The sequence below is a fragment of the Planococcus citri genome, chromosome 2, assembly GCF_950023065.1.
Source record: "Planococcus citri chromosome 2, ihPlaCitr1.1, whole genome shotgun sequence".
In the NCBI taxonomy this organism is placed as follows: Eukaryota; Metazoa; Arthropoda; class Insecta; order Hemiptera; family Pseudococcidae; genus Planococcus; species Planococcus citri.
The window spans coordinates 84,239,950-84,262,116 of NC_088678.1; the positions used below are offsets into that span (position 1 = coordinate 84,239,950).

The following is a 22,167-nucleotide window of genomic DNA, read 5'->3' on the forward strand; positions in this document are numbered from 1 at the left end:
AAAAAGTGCAAAATATAGTGCTGAGAAATTTTGATCGAAATTGTTTGCAAATTTCTCAATAATACGAGTATAATTTTCCTACTGATATTATTAGTGTTTCTGCCTCGACTCGAGGCATTATGATTCGGATAAAAGTGACGTATATAATGCGGGATAAACGGCTCTGCCGTGAAGTATTTTTCTTCAACAGCCAATTCGCGGTCACAGTATAAAAATACGTAGCATTTTGGGAAGCTTGTTTTTCGTACTTGAATTTTATGTTTTCACAACCCCCGATGGCTTATATCAAGTTTAGAACCCATTTCACTATATAGAAAAGGCCAGGCGGTAATAAAAAAAAACTCATAAAAAGGTACCCGACGACCCCCTTAATTGTAATAGTGAAGTGGCCTGATTTGCAACTCCAACAGACTCCAACTCGAAAATATTATGTACTCGTACTCGTACGTTTATGTGTAACTGTAGTTGCTAATAAGGCCACTTGCAATCTGAACAACAGCTGCGCTGCGCTGCGCTGGAAATGGATTAATCGAATGATTTTAACCCTTAATGTTGGTACAAATACGTAGTACGTAGTAACGTAGTACGTACGATGATTCGCTTAACTGATACGCTGTCTATGTGTGTACCTATTTACAGAATACCGCGCGAAGTTGCAAAAAACTTGAACGTAGCGTGGGCATTTCACAAAGTTGCGGCGGAGGTTCTTTACCGAATGTTAATAATATCGCCTCTCGCAGTAATTCGCCCTCGGCGGCTTCTTTCATTAAGGTAACTAACTACTGCCCCTACACTACACTTGCACTGCACTGCACAACATATTTGTCTTGGTACGCACTACGCACGTGTACTGTACCTGTGTCCTGTACCTACAACCTACAATACCTTACCTACATAGTACATACGAGTACAGACATACTGTGCTCTATCATGGGCATTTGTCATGTATCATGTATCATGTGGTACTGTAGGTAGTAGGTGTATTAATGACAGCACACGTGTCGTACGTAGTACCAGTACGTAGTACGTACACCGTTTGCGTGCTGTGTCGTAGATCTACTCGTAGTCGTAGTCGTAGTCGTAGGACGTAGGTAAACGCAAAAAGTCGTAGAATGCTTACTCAAATTCGTAGCAATGCGTAATGCGTAATGCGTAAAACAATGATTGAAAGAAAACACCTCGTGTGTGGTGTAGTTAGCCTTTGTAGTTTTGCGCTATCTCAACTATCATATTTAATTATGTAATGTAGTTAGCTAGTTACTTTGTAGTAGCCTATTTCAGTGTGATACTCGTGTCGATATCGTAGTAATTGGCTTTCGGTTACGCTATCGCTACTCGCTACAGAACCTCTGCTTCGTGTATACAAGTACCTATTACCTAAACGCCGTTCGTTTCAGTCAGATTTTTGTAATTTGTAATTTGTAATTTGTAATTTGTAATTCGTGATTTGTGATTTGTGTTGGTGCTCTACTCTACTCGTAGATTATTGAGATACTCGTATTATGCCGCTGATGCGAACTGCGTAGTGCATCTGCAATCTGCATACACGAATAGGTACGAGTATGTGGTATGTGCAATATTGTGCATCTACGAACTGCAAAAATGTACGCGTTCGGGTTCGCGTTATGAGCTCAGTGTTGCCAGACTGAGACGGGTTTTCGCAAAATTACTTAGTTTTGAAAAATATTTCTCTCGTTTTCCGCCCCAAAAAATTCCCAAAAATCCCCAAACAACGGAAATGTCTGGTCTGGAAGCTCGATAACCTGTTACAGTTACACACTTGATTTTCCACATCATTTGAAAGCATCTAAAAATCCCTAAAAATCGCAGCGCATTTGAAAGTCGGCTGAATACCACTAAAATTGTAAAAGCACTCGATTGCGAACTTGATGCGATGATGATTCTATGAAAATGAAGGCAATTTGCGAGAACAAAAATTTTTCCACAAAATAGTTCCAAAGCCCTCCATTTTATTTCAAATTTTTGCTCGCGAGAATAAAATTTTTTTATAGGGACTTTTCCCTGCAAAAATGCAAATTCCTGAAAAAATCCCTAGACTGTTTCAGCGAAAGTGGAAAATCCCTAAACGAATGTCGTATCTCTAAAGCAGCGCCAGCGCGTATCGGCAGCGCGAGCGCTCGCAGCGATTTATTGAAATTAATTTGCCGCTTCGTACGCGTAGGAACTAGGTACATACTCGTAGGTACATAGTACTCGTACAGGGTCATCCGAAAAAGACTTTACCATTTCGAACGCGCGTATATAAGACAACAGCGCATTTTAGCGCCGATCTCTCGGCGGCCGGCAGCACTGAATTCCTCCAAGAATTTCATTTTTAAAACACTCGCCGCAAAGTCAGTTTGGTATTCTCGTAAACGTTCGGCTGCCAGAGCAATTTTTGTAAAAAAGTACATTTTTACACAAAAGCTCATTTTTATTACATTATTAGGTACGTCGCAACTTTTGAAAATCGAAAGCTCGGGTACTGAGTGAGAAAGTTTTATGAAAAAGTTGAACTGTCCGCGTGGAAAGAAGCCAGAGAGACCCAAAATAAACACCCTCTCCGTAAAATTCGAAAAAAAATGAATTTTGGTAACGTGCTCGATAATCAGTTCAGTTCGGTGCGGTAAAGTTGAACTGAAAAAAAAAAAAAAAACTCGAGCACAACTCGCACGATTTGAAATTTGTGAGAAAACGAAGGAATATCTGTGATATGTAGTAGATTGGGGAATGTTTTGGAAATGAATTTCTTCGTACAATGCTGTGCTGCGCAGCGCAGCGCAGAACATGGCCGATATTTCTCTCGTTTCATCACGAATTTCAAATCGTGCGAGTTGTGCTCGAGTTTTTTTTCAGTTCAACTTGTATTCCATCGGAGTCCTATTCCAACAATTCTTTTTCTATACACAGGTACCCCCCCCCCTCCCTCCCAATAAAATTGCGTATTCAAAAAATGAAAAATAAAATTATTAGATTAGTAACAATTTTTTTTTTCAAAAGTTTTCTTCGAATCGATGTGAATAACTGTTTATTTTGCAACAAACGCTTTTTGGATTTTTTTTAAGTTTTGTAATTTTTTTTTCTTTTAAAAAAGATTTTTTTGGAAGTGCTGAAGTTTGATAGCTTTTGTTCCAGAAAGTATTATCAGTTTTTTTTTTTCAAAACTCGAGATCGCTCGTATTTTTTGTTCAAAATAAAACGTCGCATATTGTCTCCAGAGGTGAAGTTTCCAGTGTACGTAGTACATACCTACCTACTTTCTTCAAAAACCCACTTTCTGTTCAAAAGAGAAGTGTTTATTTCATATTTTTTGTAAGTAAGTGATTCAAGATTGTAGTGTCTCTACGCTGGCCTGGGACAAATTGATCCACTGCCTGCCCCCCCCCCCCCCTAGTTGATAGCCCTGGAGTAGAGAGACTGGGAGAGTACGAGTATGAGTATCAACTGAACTATTCAACATGTGTCGCGTCGCGTCGCGTCGCGTCGCCCCGAGTTGTTGTTCTCGAGAGAATTATGCGTGCTTCGAGTCAGGGTTGCATGGATCCGGATTCTTTTTTTATGATCCGTGATCCGTGATTCGAATCCTTTTTTTTTACACTTACGGATCAAATGTTCGCGGGTCCTTTTTTTGGAGGATTTTTGCGATTTTTCTGAAAAATAACCTGTTTTGGAGGCTGTTAGTCGGCCTTTGAGCACTTAAGTAACGTTCTTTTTAAAAAAATCTGTATATTTTCGATTTTTCAGACCATTTATAGAGCAATTGCAGAATGTCTATTTTTGTTTCTTGTGCCAGTTGTGCCAATGAGGCATATCATAGGGGAAAAAAGGATCCGTGAAGACTGAAGATTTGATCCGTGATCCGTGATCCGTGATTCGAATTCTTTTTTTGAGGATCCGCAGCAACCCTGCTTCGAGTCGCGTCCGGCATCGGGCATCGGATCGGATTGTATTGGATCGCGATTCGTAAGTTACGCGATACGATACGAGTAGAAGCGATTTCGCGCAAATCTGTAAACATGTCCTTGTATGTTTCGTCTTGTTAGGGTTCGAGCGGTGCGGTGCGGTGCGGTGCGGCGCGTAGCGCGTTCGCGTACTCGACTTACTCGAGTTCGAGTCGAGTTGCGAGCTCGAGTCGTTGCTAAGTTCATTTTAAGTGCGATATTGGTACGCGCACGCGCACGCGCGCCCGCCCAGCGCTGCTCCGTAATTCCGTAATTAGTGGGTTTGCGTTTGCGTTTGCGTTTCATTGCGAATTGGAATTGAAATTGAAATTGAAATTGAAATTGAGTTTGAGATTGCAAATATTTGTACGATACGAATGCGAGACGAGTACCTACTACCTACAGGGTGCCCAGAAATATCGAGTACCCCTAAGAAAGTTTTTCATTAAAAATATACGCGTAGGTTGGCAACGTGAAATAGGTACTCGTAGATGCGTACGATTGGTGGAATGTTATCTCTCCAGTCCAACAACCAATCATGTGCTATCATTATTACGCGTACTCGTATCATTCACTGTGACCATTTGACCAACCAAAGTATTTTAGTAGAAAACTTTCTTCGGGGTACTCGATATTTCTGGGCACCCTGTATTACCTAGTACCTATTACCTATACGTACGTTAAGTATTAACTCGGAATTATCGTTCGTTATCGTTAGACGCTCGCCGCTTGGGCTTGGCGTTGCAGTGGGTTTTGGCCATTGGCCACTGGCCACTGGGCAGTGGGTACAACTTTACCACCTCGCAATTCTTCACTCTTCAGCTTTCAGGGTGCTGACGAAATTTCGAGTATACGCGAATACCTGGTTCATTAAAATTTTGCTAGCGTAGCGTAGCTGCGTATAAAGTAAGGAATTTTATGTTTGTGGGATGTTGCGTGCGATGTACGGCGTACGCGTATGTTTTGTATTTCCAGTCATTACTTGGATGAAATGCAAATTCACTACAAAATTGGAGCATTCTGCTGTACTTGAAAACGCCGCGCCGTAACACAAAAGTTAAAAAAAGTGACGTACCTGGTTCTTTGCTCGGACTCTTCATTTGTACGTCTACGTACGAGTACTAGTAGTTACTAGTTAGTAGGTGGAGGTACTCGTACGTATTTTTCGTTACGAGGGAGAAAAGCACAGCGCCAATACGTATTTACTCGTACTTGCAATCGATCAGAAGCGGGAGGGAGCATGATTTTACCACGCGATAATTGGCGGATCCGAATCGCGAAAATTACCTATAGCCTATACTCGTAGACTCCCTACGAGTACTAACGCTAGTTTGTCTTTATCCGCCAGCGCTAGGTTACGTTTTACCTACGTTGCGATGTGCATTGTGCATTGTGCATTCAATTAGCGTAATATGTAAGTTGGTGGTCTAGGTACTCGTATGTAGTATGTACGTCTTGTACATGTAGTATACATATGGGTGCTGTGCTGTGCTGTGCTGTGCTGGTGAGGTACCTCTCTATATAACTGCCAACAGTCCCAGCCTGCAACTGCTAGATACGAGTACATAATAATTATATACGTCTTGTTACTTGTATACTGTACAGTGTACACATAATGTGTATGCGCAAAAAAATTGTAATTCGCGATCGCGATCGCGATAGTCTAGCTTCTAGCAATGCAATAAGTAGAATTCATTCGTACGCCACGGTTGGTTAATTTTCTTTTTCAAACGTCCGCGGTCCGCGGTTCCTGGTTCGTGGTTCGCCTCAATAGGCTACTACGTATACGCGCCACGCGGTATATACGCATTACGCAGTGGGCACTGGGCAGAGTAGGATGGGTAGCGGTAGCGGTAGCGGTAGTACATATGATGCTAGGTAGAGGTACGTCTACGTATACGTATACGTACTGCATACATAAACGTAACCAACTTTACCAACGTTTTAAACAGAACTTTAAAACTTTGATAAATTTTCTGACAAATAATTACGCAATTATTTTTGTACTCGTACATTTGCGCGATCGACTGACCTACCGGCCATAGCCGTAGCCGTACTTGATACACAAACGCTTACGCACTGTACGCCGCGCCGCGCCGCGCCGTACGGGTAGGTTAGCTATAGGTATACTCGTACGTAATGTATGTAAGTCTAAGTACAGTATGTACTGTTCAGCAATCACATACGTATACGTATACGTATTACGTAGTACGTACAACGACACGTAACGTATAAAGGCAAAAAGGGTAAGATGGGTTAGGTATAGCGATAGCATAGCTGCTCACTGCTCACTGCTCACTGCTCAGCCTGAGTTATTGAGATGTTAGACTTGAAATCCACTCCACTTCACCCTCGGAGGCTTTTTACCAAACTGCAGGTTGCGAAAGGTCGATAACAATTTTCCACTCGAGCGCATTTGTTTCGTGTTTCGGGTTTCGGCGATGGCAGCAGAAAATCGCGCGCCGCGCTTTTCTTTACATCTTACACAATAGGTATTCACTTTCAGTAAGAACAAGGCCAAAATTCAACCAATTGCGAATTGTGAACAACATTTTCATTATGCACCTAAAAAATTTTCAACGCCGCGCCGATCCTTTTTCTTCTCCAACAAACCGGGTCTGCGACGCGAGTGATTTTCAATTAGCGAGTAGGTAGGTATAATAGGTAGGTACTTGTATTAGGTATAGTTAGTTAGGTACAGGGTGCCCAGAAATATCGTCAACCCCGAACAAAGTTTTCTATTAAAAATACGTATACGGTACGCGTAGGCTCGTCTTCGTAGGTTGGCAACGTGAACGGTTTAATAGATGCGTATGCCGTATATGATTGGTGGAATGTTATCTCTCCAGTTAATCCAGTTCAACAACCAATCATGCGCTATCATTATTACTCGTACTCGTACTCGTATCATTCACTGTGACGCCTGACGCCTGACGCGGACGAAGCGAAATATGTATTTAGCAGAAAACTTTGTTAGGGGTTCGCGATATTTCTGGGCACCCTGTCGTATGTCTATTGTCTAATTGTCTATGTACCGTTTCGTTTTCCGCTCGATTTGCCGTCGCGTCGTCCGTCGAACAACCATCAGGCGACGCGACGCGGTAGCGATAGCGATAGCGTTGCCCGCCGCCGGCGCCGCCCTCCCACGGTTTCACGCGCGTTGCGAAACGCGTTGCGATACCGTAGGCGGCCGGCAACGCGACGTCCGAGGAGTTACTCGTATATTCTGTAACTATTTTGTAAGCGATTTTGTAATGTACAAACGTAATTTTCTCAAAAACTACGAAGATACTTTTTTTCTTATTTTTCAAACACCTTTCAGAATACGAGTATACACTATACAAGAATGATTTTTGTACGATGAAAATTCGCCAACTTTCAAGTACGTACCTCTTTTTTTGTCATTTTGGCATCTTTTGTTTTTCAGTACTCGCTCAAAGTTAGAAAGATTGACTGAACCGATTTTGATGAAATTTGGAATATAGCTTTAATTTGTTACCCATTACCGACTCTCGATGAAAAATTGTTTTTTTTTTTTTTGAAAATTGACCCTGCACCCCCCTTTTTCGGGCCCAAAAATTCTCAAAATTGACCCAAAATATCGAAAGGCACTTGTCCGTTACAAACTTGATATTCGTGCAAAATTTGAGCTTTCTAGCCCATTTACGTTAACTTTGAGCTGCGTTGAAAGATGCTGAAAAATGGGAATTTCTGAAAAAATGACGAGTTTATTAATAGAAGGTACGCCTACGGTGAAACAAAAGCTGATATAGGTGTACGTACTCGTAGTACATACGTATATCAAAAGTCACTTGTACAATCTTCAAAGTACATTTGTACAAAATTTCAGCGTGATTCGTACCCTATTTAAAGCTGTAGCTTTGCCTAAAGAAACAGTCAATTTATAATTCAAATTTTCGCCATTTTTGTTTCTTTAGACAAAGCTACGATTTTTGACCACACTACGGCCTACGGCTACGTGAAAGAGGAGACCTTCAACCACCAGAATCACAAAACAAAACGTAAAAAATGATTCTCGACAATAAGCGCCGTTTAGTTTTCCTCGTGTCCTCGTACATATTACTCGTAATTAGGCTATGCAGTATGCACATTGCACTCGTTTGAAAATTGAGTCAAAAGTGAAAGTGTACAAACAGCAATCTCACGTCTCTGCTCAAACTTGGCCTGTAGATTCATATGGCACCTCATCGAAAACGAAAAGTCACGTCCTAAAAAGGTTACGAGTTTTCCCCCTAGAATATTTACTCGTATATTAGGAGTATAGTATAGTATGTGCATAACCTTTAAAATGAATTGGTAGCGAACAGGACACCGACACCGACACCGACACTGACACTGACACTTGTACTCTCGTTCGGAGGCAACTGCGGTTGCGGTTGCGGTTGCGGTTGCGTAAAGGAGATGGTACAGGTAACTCGTCGTAATTTTCGTAGTCGCAGTTATACAAAAACTACAACAACAACTACTACTACTACTACTACTACTACGAGTAGGTAGTAGGTACCTAAACCTATGCAAAAATTCGTAGTACATATATCTACATGTACGTTGACGTACCATACTCTGTCTCTACACTTGACACTGACTAGTGAATCAGGCAGGCGGGCGGGCGGGTGGGCAGGTAGGTAGGTACTATGTAGTAGTGAAGTAGTGACTAGTTCTAGTTCTTACGTTAGTGGTCGGTCGGCCCGCCGCCGCCACCGCCGCTTGAGCCATTTGCCATTTGCCATCCCATCGACACCGAGCGAAGTGTTGCTTGCTAGTTGCTGCTCGCTGTTCTGTTGGTTGTTCGCGACGGCGACGGCGACTGCGGCTGGTTAGGTTTTCGGTTTTCTAACATCTTGTTTGTCGATGACCGAATCGGAATAGAAAATACTCGTATACGAGTCCGTAGTCCGTACAGTACAGCCTGCAGCCTACAGGCATTCCAGATTTCAGTAGGTTCGGCCACGGCTACGGCTACGGCTACGGCTACGCGGCTACGAGTAGATACGAAAAAAACTGGTGGTAGGTACTTTATGTACGAGGTAAAGTACGCGTATTTCGCAGCTTCTTGCGTTCTTGTCGCGTCATCTACGACGCGACGGGTCGAATCGAATATATTTCTATTTCATGTTCAAGCCAGGCCAGGCCATCCGAGCCATCCGAGCCAGGACAGGATAATTCTGCCAGCCCGTTTATTTCGTCGTAGTTATTTTGTTAACCTTGAGTGGCGTTTTTTTCTTCGTAACACGAACGTGGTGATTACGCGTTTATTTTTTCTTCTTTTCACCCGGTTTACTCTACTACTCATCTATGTAGCTAGTACTTAGGTACCTAGTAGGTACATCTACATATACTAGGTGTACTAGGTACTCGAACGCGAAACGCGATAGACCTTGAAATCATTATAAAGGAGTACTTATCAATTTTTATTTTTTAGTCGCCGCCGCCGCCGCCGTGGCAAGCTGGCAAAAGGTTTGCCTACCTAGTACCTAGTCAGGGTGTCTTACCAGGTCGCCAAGTCGCCATTTCCACCAAAAGTAAAAAGTCGCGAAAAATCGTCCCGAATTCATATTTTAAAAAATTCTCGTATTATTACTTAGGTGTTCGATAGTACATAGTGCTACTGCTAAATTGGTGTTTTGAATAATCATAAAAATTCAAAATTTCAAAAGCTTTCGCCCTCGCTTCTTCGCTCGGGCATATTATTATTATTATTATTATTATTATTATTGTTTTCCTTAACCAATTACAGGGTGTCCACAAGCCTGGAAAACCTGGAAAAGTCAGGGAATTCGGTCGGTCTGGAAAAGTCGAGGAAAAGTCACGGAATTTTGTAATTTTCACGCAAAATCCCTGGAATTTTGAAAAAACGATCGATTGCCAAATTTTCAAAAGCTTTTGCCCTCGCTTCGCTCGAGCTTGTTTTCTTTTTTTTTTCATATCAAGGTGAACATTTCTAGATGATAAAAATCAAGCGTTAAAACCAAAAACTGAACTCGTCGCAAAAAAAACCCATCGTTTTTACGCATCTCGAAATACAAATTTACAAGAGCTTTCGCCCTCGCTCGGGCCTGTTCTGTTTTCTTTGTCAAAATCAACCGCTTTCGAAAAAAGTATTATTCAAATTCTAAAATTTTAAAAGCCAAAAAAAACTAGGTATTTGTGACCGCGTGAAAAAACCTCGTTTGTATACGTGCCTCCGGAAATACAAATTTTCAGAAGCTGTCGCTCGAGCCTGTTCTCTTTTCTTTTTCAAAAGTAACTTGTTTCAAAAAAACATCGTTCCGATACTTATTAAAATTTAAGAAACCAAAAAATGAGCTCTTTGCATTGAAAAAACCTCGTTTTTAGGCATCTCGAAATGAAAATTTTCAAAAGTTGTTTCTCGTTTTAAAAAGAAATAATTTCACATTTTCAGTCCTCCAAAAATCCAAAAAACGGAAGAAAAATTTTCATAATTCGTACGAATATCGTATCAATTGGCCAAAATTGACGCGTGTTTTATTTATTTAGGTATTGGTTTTTAATTTAATTAAAGTTGATAATCGAAGTTTAGCATGTTTTTTTATATCCGAACAAGTATTCAGTTCGAAGAGAAGCTTATGAAGTAAAATTATACCCACCTCCCCCTCCAAACTCCTCTTTAATTAAAGTGCGGGGTAGGCGTAGAAAATTTTTAAAAAATGCTCTGGAAAAATGGAAAAATTGGCCTGGAAAACCTGGAAAAGTCGGGGAAAATTATTTCCAATTTCCAGAAATGAGTGGACAGCTGGACACCCTGCCAAGGAACGAGTCTTGACGGCAGAAAAATTGACCTGTCGCGTCAAAAATTATGTTTTTTCGCTTCCGAGGGATTGCGAATTTTTGTCTTTCGCCGAGTGCTTTTGCCCTCGCTTCGTTCGGGCCATTTACGCGTGTCGCGTACGCGTATTTCCGGAAGTACGAGTACCTACCTGTATTGGAATTTTATGGAAATTATTGTTAGATTGCCGGAGGAGCAGGGTTGTCGAGAGGGCGTCAAAAAGGGCAGTTTGCCGGCGGGGGGGGGGGGGGGGGCGGCGGCGGCGTGCTCATTCTGGAGGGCCCGACTAAAGAAGAGTTTTTTTAATTTTAAAAATACGCGTACCATTCGATTAACTTTTAAAGTTGCGAAGCGAAAGATTTCTTCAGTACAAAGTATATGTAAGTACTTATTTCATACATTTTTTTTTATGTCACATGGGAACTATTGAACCACCGCGCTGCCACCGTCGCGTCGTGTTACGACAGCCGACATCGACAGGTGGTTGACTATTGACGACGACGACGACGACTGCTTGCGTCCAGCAGCGTACCAGCGAGGTGATCACTAAAATCAGTCTGCTAGTGCTTAGTGCTAGCTAATAGCTATTTGTTGCTATAACTTGTACCGTTCAAGTTGACCATTGTTGTAGTCGACTAGTCGCGAGTCGCGAGTATGTGTACACTGTACAATGCAAAGGCCAAAAATATCGCATAGCGCGTACCTAGACTTACGTACGGCTACACATTACACAATGTACTCGTATGTGTATTCGAAATCGGCGTGGCGTGGCGTGGCGCGAACACCAAACACGTACCTACCGGTCGCGGTCGGGCCTACCTACCTAATGTGAGATAGAGCATGCAAATTACGTAGCAGCAACAGGGGCGCGAACGCTAATGCTGACGACGGCGGCGGCGGCGGCGGCGGAGCGTGGCACAGAGATGGAATATACTCGTAGCGCGCTAAAGTCGAATTCGAACGGTAAAATATTGTCGATGGTCGATGATCAAGTTTTTGAGTTGGCAGCGCGAATATCCCGCGTGGCGTGGCGTGTACGTTTACGTATCTACTCGTATGTGTGCAGATGTGCCTCTACGTAGGTATTTTGTGAAAGCAAAAAGAAAAAAACTGTGTAAAATTACGAGTAGGTAAGTAAATTGAAGCGACGACGCGACGGCAACAACTATGGCGATGGTAAATGGTAAATGGTAAATGGTACGAGCAACCAGCATCGTTGGTTGGTTGGTATACGTACCGTACCGTTCCGCCAACCACCAACCACTCTATCGTACGCGTATGTATGTAGATTGACTGTAGATGTACTCGTACTCGTACACAGGACAGCGACGCACACGCCGCGCCGCACCGCCGATAGGTAGCTGACGATGAAACGACTACGAGCCCGGCTCGTAGCAGAGAAGAGGGATGCGTTTTAGGGGTAATAGAACGCGATGGCCCGATGACCTACTAAAGCGAAAAGCTCGTGTTGAAAAAGTCTAGTTGTGTAGCACCCATACAGATCGATATAGCGGCAACGGCAACGGCAACGCCAACACCAACAGCGTCAACAAATATTGGCTGGAGAATTCGCCATCGCCTCGCCTCACCTCACCACGCCACGCCACGCCACGTTGCGCCCGCTTCGTCGTCGGCGTCGCTACCTCGCTCGCTCGCTCGCTCGCTCGCTCGGTCGGTACCTTTATACGAGTATACCTACTCGTACTTTACCTACAGGGTTTTGCCAAGACACGCGGACGCGAATGCGACGCAATTCGCAATTTTACGACTAGTTCCGTACCCGTAGCCGTAGCCGTACCTGTACGCGTGCCACGTTCAAGCGTACGATGCGACGCGACCTCCGCCGCCGCTCTAGCCTCTTCCTGCAATTTACATTCTCGATCGTGCCCGTCTCCGCGTAGGTCTTGTGTCAACTCGTACTCGAATCAAATTCCTGCCCAGTGCCCGGTGCCTGGTGCCCAGTCTTCGTAGCCCCACAGCCCCACACCTATTGGCGTGATGGCTGATACCCTAACTAAAAAAATACGAGTACCTACGGTCGGTACCAATTTCGCCGAATAAAACCGAAGATGATCAAACAATTCTGCCAGTCGGCATTACAAGTATGCGTATTGCGTATAGATTGGTACTCTCTAAATTTGAAACGGTGAAATTTCACCGCTTTGCACTTAGCAGTCACGACATTTTGGCTTCTTAAAAGCAGTAGTTTTTTACTGTTTTGCAGTAAAAAACTAGGTACTGCTTTTAAGAAGCCAAAATGTCGTGACTGCTAAGTGCAAAGCGGTGAAATTTCACCGTTTCAAATTTAGAGAGTAACGAAGCCGAACGCTGTAATACGAGTACTTACGTTGTAGGTAGTTTATTCAACTAGGGAGTTGAAGTGATTTTCGAGCGACGCGACGGACGAAATTTCACTGTTACGCGTACGCGTACGCGTACTGGTACTACCGGGTTGAATAAAATAGGCCTACTCGTATTTTTCGTTACGAGGGAGTACTTCCAAACGCTGAAGCGGCAGCAATACAAGCACTTTTTCTCCGTTACAACGCAAAAGCAATGATTTTTACGTTTCTAGGGAGATACGTGATCCGCTACATTACTCAATACTCACGTATCTCCCGCTCGCTAATCGCTCGGTGGACAGTGGACACACTAGCGATTCTCTCCCTTAAAAACGTAAAATACCTATCTTAAATGGAACAAGCGAGATGATGTGATTTTCAATTTCAACCATTTCGAGTTACTTGGGAAATAAAGCTAAAAATTCGTCCGAGATCACATCGTCTCCCTAGTTGCATAATCTAAGATACTATTTTTTACGCGAGGAGATTAACATTTTTGGTTTCAAAATTTTAGAATTTCATCGATGTGGGTTTTACTTTTTTTTTTTTGTTGAAATTCCAACTTGAAAATAGAAAAGCAAACAGACCCGAACAAAGTGAAGGCAAAAGCTTTCGAAAAAAATGAAACATTTTTCGAGTGTGCGTCGCGTCGTCGTGTATACTCGACACTCGTACAAATACCCGAATACCCGTACGTACATATTTCAGACAACAGTTTTTGAACTGTTAGTGTTATTGTTAGATCTTCGTTGCTACTTGCACATACGAATATTTCCATCGCCATCGCCATCGCATTTGGGCTGCGCTTGTCTATTGCGTATTGCGTGTTTCGGCTTGTCCAAGATGAGCAATTACAATTCTCACTCCGAGTAAGAATTACACCCTTATGCGGCGCGACGCGACGGCGGGCTCAGTCGACTGTTGCCTTATACTTAGCATTTTCATATCGTTTCCTCTTCTCTACGACGATATACTTTATTTACCTAGTTGTTTTTTTTTCTTCAATTTTGGTGCGGTGACAATGGAGGTGGCGATGCGATTGAGCGCGTCGCATCGCATCGCATCGCTGGTCCAGTTCAGTGCAGTGCAGTCACTTAGCGGGGTACACAATTGCAGAAAATGAGAAAACTCGAATCGAATGTATGCGTTTGCGTATCTTACCCGATTGGTACATACACACATACACAATACGCAATACACGTATGTACAATGTGAAGCAGACTGGTGAGACTTTGAATGATGTACCAGGTTTCCTGGTCCACTACCCCACCACCTACCTACCTACCTACCTACCTACCTACTGAAGCAAAGTCGAGTCGTATCCGCCATCCGGCTATAGGGTACCAATGTACTGTATAGTCGTTCATTGAAAACGGCACACTGCGCTGATCGAAATTCGCTTTTCGACGTGTGTGTGTGTTTGTTAACGGCGATATTTTCTGTATTTTTTTTACCTTCACCCTTCACCCTTGTCGCTCACCACTCGCCACTCACCACTCACCACTCACCAGTTACCTGCTGTTTAATGTATCGTATCGCATTTCGAATTTCGCATTTCGCATATTGCCGATGCGAATGCGCGATGCGGCATTGCGTTGTTTGCCCCAGTAATGTAGGTTAGCAGGTCGAAAGTTACCCCATCGCCGCCACCACGCTCCTCCACCGATCATCTTCATCATCACCATCATCTTCATCGCGCCATTGCCATCATTTTTACCAGCATGCTGCGCTGAAGCGGCAATACAGTACCCTCTGCCTCTACGTACTCGTATAAGTTAGCTTTTCCTACGACCGCCACCGCCACCACCACACCCTCCCTCCTGGCTTGACTTCCTGGCCTCGCCACACTCGGATCGTTTCATTTTCCGAATGAATTTCTTTCATTGATGTTTCTGGAGTCGCGACGAGCCGCTGCCGCCGCCGCCGTCGCCGCGCTATGGCCTCATTCTACGCCAACGGTTCGTAATAATTTTTGTGGGAAAGCGTGATCGCGTTGCGACTGAGACTGCGACTGGGACTTGCGAAGCTCGTTGAAAACGTTTCCACGGTGTTGGGTGCTGTGTGCTGTGTGCTGCGATTCGCGTTTGGCTTTTGCGAGCTTTTCCTACTTGTACGCACGCTATCTCGTCTCGTGTGCGCACTGCCAAGCACTGCATCGCGCAGCGCGGCGTTGTTATGAAAACTGAAAATTCATACGTACGAGTAATAATTACGTACCTATCTGACCGACGACGACGAATGTCGACTGTCGATGCCGATTCCGATCTTCATCAACCGCAATAAAACTCGTCGCGCGTTGGAATGCACTATGCAAGCCTGATTGATGCGAGTGCAGCAGTGCCACGCTGCGGCTGCGGCTGCGGCTGCGGCTGCACAATCGCGCCAGTATGTGCATGCTACATGTTCGATGATTATTACTTGCTCTTAGTAATTTCTCACCGGCCCGCGACCGTTTTCTCTGCGTACGTAGACGTAGACGTAGACGTACCTAGACCTACATTACATTTACGTACTCGTCTAGCGTCTAGCGTCTACGTTGCTTGTAACTTGTAACCTTTGGTTTTTCGCTGAAACGACAAGACAAGTACTACATAGACATACTCAAACTCAATACTCGTACATAGACAATAGACATACCACCTAACACCTAGACTACCTAGAGGCTAGAGGCTAGATGATACGAGTACAGCACGTATTCAAGCTCCGCTCGTACGAGCAATAAATTAATAATCAGCAGATTTCAATAAGCACTAAGCACTAAGCAGTTTTAAATACGAGTACTACCTACGAGTAAATACGCGCGGCGCGGCGCGGCGTACGTAATTGAATTTGAAAACGAGAAACATCCTTCGCCCTTTCTTACACCTGCATAATATCGATCGTTAACGTTAAACCTGCGACGCGACGCGACGTATCTGAGTTGTTAGTGCAGCCTGCTGGTCACCACACCACACCACACCACACCACATACGGTACAAATACGAGTACAACGGTGAACGGATCCTTTACCTTTCTCCTGCAGTCCAGCAATAGATACAGATACGAGTACGTATTACGTTTACCGTTTACCGTTTACCGTTTACGTACCCGATGGAATAAGGAGATAAGGAGCTGCAGAAAGATGAAAGATGCGTACTTTGTACCTTTGTGACAAAGTGACGACGACGACGACCACCACACCACATCACATCACCTAAACTTGATTCAGGTCTTGCGATCAATAGGTACTCGTACTCGTACTCGTACTCGTATTAGGTATTCGGCTCTGCGATTCGAGTACATGTTCGCGTTCGCGGTGTTTGGTGTTCCTTCATTGGCACACATTAAAAGTTCAAAAGCTAAGAACGCGCTACGCTCGCTGATAGACAGGGTGGGAAAGAAGGTGCCTGCCGCGGCCGCATGTGAACATTGTTGCGCGTCGAAATGCACCTTTAAATTGGCGTGTACGCGTGTACCTAAGTACGATACCTACGCGTAGATGAGTGAGTAATACCCCTGCCCTACTCGTAAGACGTAGACGTAGAGTGACGGGTGTCGGGTGGCGGTGGCGGTGGACCGTGGAGTTGGAGTTGAGCGAAAATTACGACTACCCCAAAGTGCAATACGCAATACCGTTGACTCGACCTTACCAAGTCGTGTTCATCTTACGCATTGGAAATACCGACGCGACGCGGCGCGGCGCGACGACGAGGTGCTGGTGGCTGGTCTCGTTATAGAGCAAAAAAATGTGATGGTCGGTAGAGGGCGGGCGGGCGGGCGGGGCGGGGCGGGGCGCCGACGGTTACTTTACTTTACAACAATTCGTACTGAAATTAAACGAGCAAATTTCATTCGGCAAGTTTCTCCAAATTGTTTTGCAAATCAAACATGAAACTCGACTCAAAACTGGCTAAACTGATGCTACGCAATACGCATATCGTCGAATGTCGAATTACAACATGAACATGACGTTGGGGGTTTGGGGTGTGGCGTGTTGCGTGTTGCGTGTTGCGTATTGCGGAACCAGCACGAGTACGGCGCATCATTTACCTTCTGGCTTGTACATATACGTATTTTTTTTTCAATTCGAGTTTTGTACGAGTCAGAGTGTACAGGGTGCCCAGAAATATCGAGTACCCCGAAGAAAGTTTTCTGCCAAATACTTACTGCGGATTGGTCACAGTGAATGATACGAGTTGGCGTAATAATGATAGCACATGATTGGTTGTTGGACTGGAGAGATAACATTCCACCAATCATATACCATACGCATCTATTTAACCGTTCACGTTGCCAACCTACGCGTATATTTTTTATGAAAAACTTTCGTTGGGGTACTCGATATTTCTGGGCACCCTGTACTTGCACTTGCTGCCTACTGCCTAGTGCCTAGTGCCTACGTCTCATCGTGAAATCGCTCTTCATCATAAAGTGCAATAGTGGCCAATGTCTGAACTCATCCAGTGCTGAGCTCTAATGTAAAGCGTACGTTGTACGAGTGTAATTTTGGACTGGTGTACGAAAAAGTCGTCCAAACGTTTACCATCACCATCGCCATTGCGAATACCGCAACAGCATTAGCAAGCAACGTAAACGTATACCGTATACCGTATACGTATAGTGACGCTTTCGCTTTAGATGATGGCTTGGCAAATGGCAATTACTTGGAAGCGCTGCTCTCTGCTTCATTCTTGGCTTGCCCTTTCACTGCGCGTTTTTTCTGTGCGATTCTGATCAGCGACTTTGCTCTGCTCTACACCAGGGCCTATTCTTCCGGAAAATTTGCAGCTGTGCAGTGTGCAAACATAGCTCACGATGCGACTGATCAAAAATAATAACCAAGGCCCGAGCGAGGGCAAAAGCTTTCGAAAATTAATGATTCTTCATTTCTTCGGAAGTAAAACAACATTTTCAAGTACCTATTTTTAATGCGACAAGTCATTTTTTCTACTCTTCACTAACTTTGGTCAGAGAAAAGAAAAGAAAAGGAAAGGAAAGGAAAGGAAAATGATATAGCCCGAGCGAAGCGAGGGCGAAAGCTGCTGTGAAAAATTGATACTTTGAAATGCGAAACAACATCGATCTCGATGCGGAAAGTTAATTTTCACGGCTTCAAAATTTTTTGTTTTCAGGAAATTGAAACATTTTCAACCGTAGGTATGCGAAGGCGAGACCTCTCAAAAATTCACAATTCTTCATTTTTTCAGGACAAAATTAAGTATAAGTACCTATGTTTTCAAATTGTTCGTGAATTTTTGACGAAAAGTAAGACCTTTTTTTTGGTATTTTATTTGTAGCAAAAAATTTGGACTTCCTGGTACGTAGTTACGATAGGAATGAGAAGAGACCTTCTTTTGGTAAATTTCAAGCGAAACAGCATTATTTATTTCTAATGTGAGAAGACAATTTTTCTACTCTCCAACTGTAGTATAATCGGAGAATTCAAACGAGTAAAAATCCATAGTTTTTGGTAATTTTTCGATTTTCCGAACTTACACAAATCTTACTTCTCATATTCGTTGTCCATCTTTATGACTTTCGTGTTTGTTCATTCAAAATTGTTTTTTAACGAATGAAATGAAAAATGTACGCGGCTGAATTTTTGCAACTGCGCAAACTAATTCGGAACTACGCACATTTTTTTTTTGAAACTGCGCAAAATGTGAGGAGCTGCGCCTTAGAATAGGCCCTGCGTACACCTACTTCTATAAGTACACGTGTACACCTATCTAGCCGGCTAGCCTGAGCCTGAGCCTCGCTCTCGATGGTCTGATGGCTAACGTGATCGACTGTCGCGATCAGACACGCTAGGAACGCGCCGTGCCGTGCCATCTCATCGCCACAGACTCTGCGAGTGAGTCTGGGCTGACACTGGGCACTGGGCACTGGGCAGAGCAGAAGCCTATACCTGATCGCTCTCCTCTCTTCTCTTGTCTTCTCTTCTCGCTCATTGAAGCGACGCGACGCGACGCGACGTTCGTTCGTATACTTCACAGTTCATTTATGTAGCTGCTTACTTGTACTTACGCTGAGTGCTTACGTTTGCTAGTTAGCTGCATAGTGCGTAGTAAGAGTGTATACGTTAGCTTAGCTACCGTAGTACATGTAGGCCTACATGTACATGTACATACTATTGTATACTCGTAAACCACGCATTGTCGCCTGTTGGCGTTGGCCTGTAGGCTGTAATTTGCCAACGGTTCATACGTGTATGTATTACTCGTATGTATTAATACGAGTACAGTAGTACACAATACTCAGTACATATGATATGAAGAGCTCAATTCCAAAATGTGCTTTGTCCAAAAAAAAGAAAATACGTTTTTTGACGGAATTCTGTAGTTTAGATCGTCACTCACAAAGGGAGGATGTCAACGAGCCAAAAATTAGCCTGTAACGCCTCTATCCAGGGCATCGAAAACCTCTTCATTTTTTTTTACAATTCCAAAAAGTGCTTAGTCCAATATTTTGATCAAAATCGTCGATCTGCAGCAAAAGGGGCACCTTTTATACGTATGTACATACATGTATGCTTATGCACGATGAGAGAGTAGTTTTCGTCACTGTTTGGGCTTGTATGAAGTTCGAAAACGCGGAATAAAAATCCGTAGCGCTAGCCCTGTGGCAGTGATGATGGATTGCGGAACGGAAGGAAGGCAGTTCGATTGAGACCTCAGGCAAAAAGTTTTAAAATTTTTTTCATATTTTTTTTACAATTTCGATTTTTTTTGAAGTTGATTTTTGACAAAAGTTTTTTTCTTTTGAAATATATAATGAATTTTTGTGCAAAATTTGAACTATTCAAAATGATTTTTTTTCAATTTTTTTTTAAATTGAGTACATATTTGAGAATAAATTTGAAGATACTGGGGATCAGTACGCGCGGGAATATGCCGCCGCACGTACCACTTGGCGTTAGATTTGATCATTTTTGGTTTGTACAAAAAATTAAAAATTTTTGTAGGTACTTTTCAAAAAAAATTTGTATACTTTTTCCATAAATTTTTCGTTTGTTTTGTATCAGTCATTGTCATTCAGATAATGATTGATAATGATACATAATAATTTTTCGTTAAAAAAAAATTGACATTTTTTGTACTTTTCAAAAAAAAATAAATTGTATAATTTTTCCATAAATTTTTTGTTTGTTTTTTGTTAGTCATTGTCATTCAGATATGAAAATTTTTGTACTTTTCTAAAAAAAAAAATATTATTTTGCCATAAATGTTTAAGTACTAAAATACAGACCAAAAACATTTTCCTTGAATTGAAAAATTTTTTGTTTTTGCCGGCAAAATGTCATGAAAAAATTTGTTTTATTCAACTATTCAACCAAACTACCACTCCAAAAAGTGCCAAGTCCAATAGGGTGCAGTAGTCCATTACCTAACAAAACATTGTACCAGTCCAAAACGTGCCAAGTACTGCATTTCAACGTGATAATTTTTGAAACTAATCTGTATGCAGTTCCAAAACGTGCTTAGTCCCATTTTTCGCGACTTCATACACAGATTGAACAAAGAGGTGTCATTTTGAAAAAAAAAAATTGCAGGGAAAATATTCGGAATACTTTACACTACACTGTCTGATATTGAAAAATGACATTAAAACATCTTTGTGTGTGCACGAATTTTGTTTTTGATTTGCCAAAAATAAAAATCTGGGACAAAGCACATTTTGGAATTGAGCTCTTCATATGTATGCAATTTTTACGTTTTTAGAGATATGTATAATCCGAGCGATTCGATTCGATTCGATTCGATTCTCTCCCTTAATAACGTTATACGCGTATGTATGTATGTATACGTAAATGTACATACTCGTATAGTATAGATTGTTGTGGCAATTTTGAATTTTCATAAAGAAACTAGAATGCGGCCGGACGGTCTCGTAAACTACGTATCGTATTATGCGTGCGATGTACTAATTGTTATTTGTACTTGTATGTATCGTACTCGTACTCGTATTTAACGTTAGATGTTATTGGTCTCGTATGTGCCTCTACCTAAGTACCTACTATACCTACTATACCTACTCTACTCGTAAGTCGTATTACTCGTAGTAATAGTGATCACGTACTAATGTATACTAAATACTAATGTGCTATGGTTGTGTGTGTTTCAGCCGGCTCGTAGTAATCTGGAAGAAATGCACTGCAGCAGAGTGGACTCGACAACGGCCGCGCCGGCGAGCACGGGGCCGCGAGAAAGAGGTCGCAGCGTCGGTTCCGTCGGCCCTATGCGTTCCAAGCCCGTAGAAAAAAGAGTAGACACGTCGCCGTATTCGTGCGGCCCGTATTTATCGCCGCCTTCCACCGATCTTAGTTGGCGTAGAACTAATTCCGATTCGGCGCTTCACCAGAGTGTTCAAAATCCCAGTAATACTCTTCACAGTCCGGGATCTCAAAGACGAAGTGAGTCATTTTCAATTTTCATTCGCATAATTTACTCGTACCTGCACTCTGCAGTAGTGAGTAGACGACAGACGTAAGCGTGAGAGTATCACGTGACCTTCTCCAGGCCACGGGGCCGGCCGCCGGCCGCCGGCAGGTAAATCAACATCAACAGCGCAATTCCTAATTCATTCGGCATTTCGGCTTGATTTTTACCATCGGCATCGGCATCGGCATCGGCGTCACGCAGCCACGCTGAATCTTTTCGCCAGGCCTTATAAGACAAAATTCGAGTATTGAAAGCGCGAGTGTACCTACTTTCCGAAAGCTAGTCGAGAACCGTAGGATTTTTTTCAAATTTCCAAAATCACCCTGCGCTGCGTCCTATTCTTTAGATACGAGTACGAGTACGAGTCGGAGACTCGGTAATGCGATTACAAGGCTCCGAGTTACGTAATTTACTCGGCTCAGCTAGGGTGGGGTGGGGTGTGGTGCGGTGGGTAGGGAGGGGGACACAAATTTCACGTTTGTCGTCAACCGTTTTGAAGATTTGGTTTTGGTTCAATTCAATTTTACCCGATGATGGAGCTAACTTTTTACCGTCGTCGCGGTGCGGCGCGGCGAACGTTCATTTCACTTGTGGATAAACTGCGTCAACATTTTCCGTTGATTTTTCGACATTGACAACTTGTTATCAAACCAAGT

The 22,167-nt window shown here is 43.0% G+C and overlaps 1 protein-coding gene across 4 annotated transcripts in view; it reads left to right on the top strand.

Moving 5' to 3' along the window:
* LOC135838172 (CREB-regulated transcription coactivator 1-like) overlaps positions 1–22,167 on the top strand; it is a 67,863-nt gene that overhangs the window by 7,500 nt on the left and 38,196 nt on the right. For 3 of the 4 annotated variants that reach the window (XM_065353790.1, XM_065353791.1, XM_065353792.1), the window contains exons 2-3: positions 640–771; positions 21,195–21,483. In XM_065353790.1, the coding sequence (XP_065209862.1) occupies positions 640–771; positions 21,195–21,483 (421 nt within the window). The remainder of the gene's footprint in view (positions 1–639; positions 772–21,194; positions 21,484–22,167) is intronic. The other variant, XM_065353793.1, reaches the window with a different exon arrangement.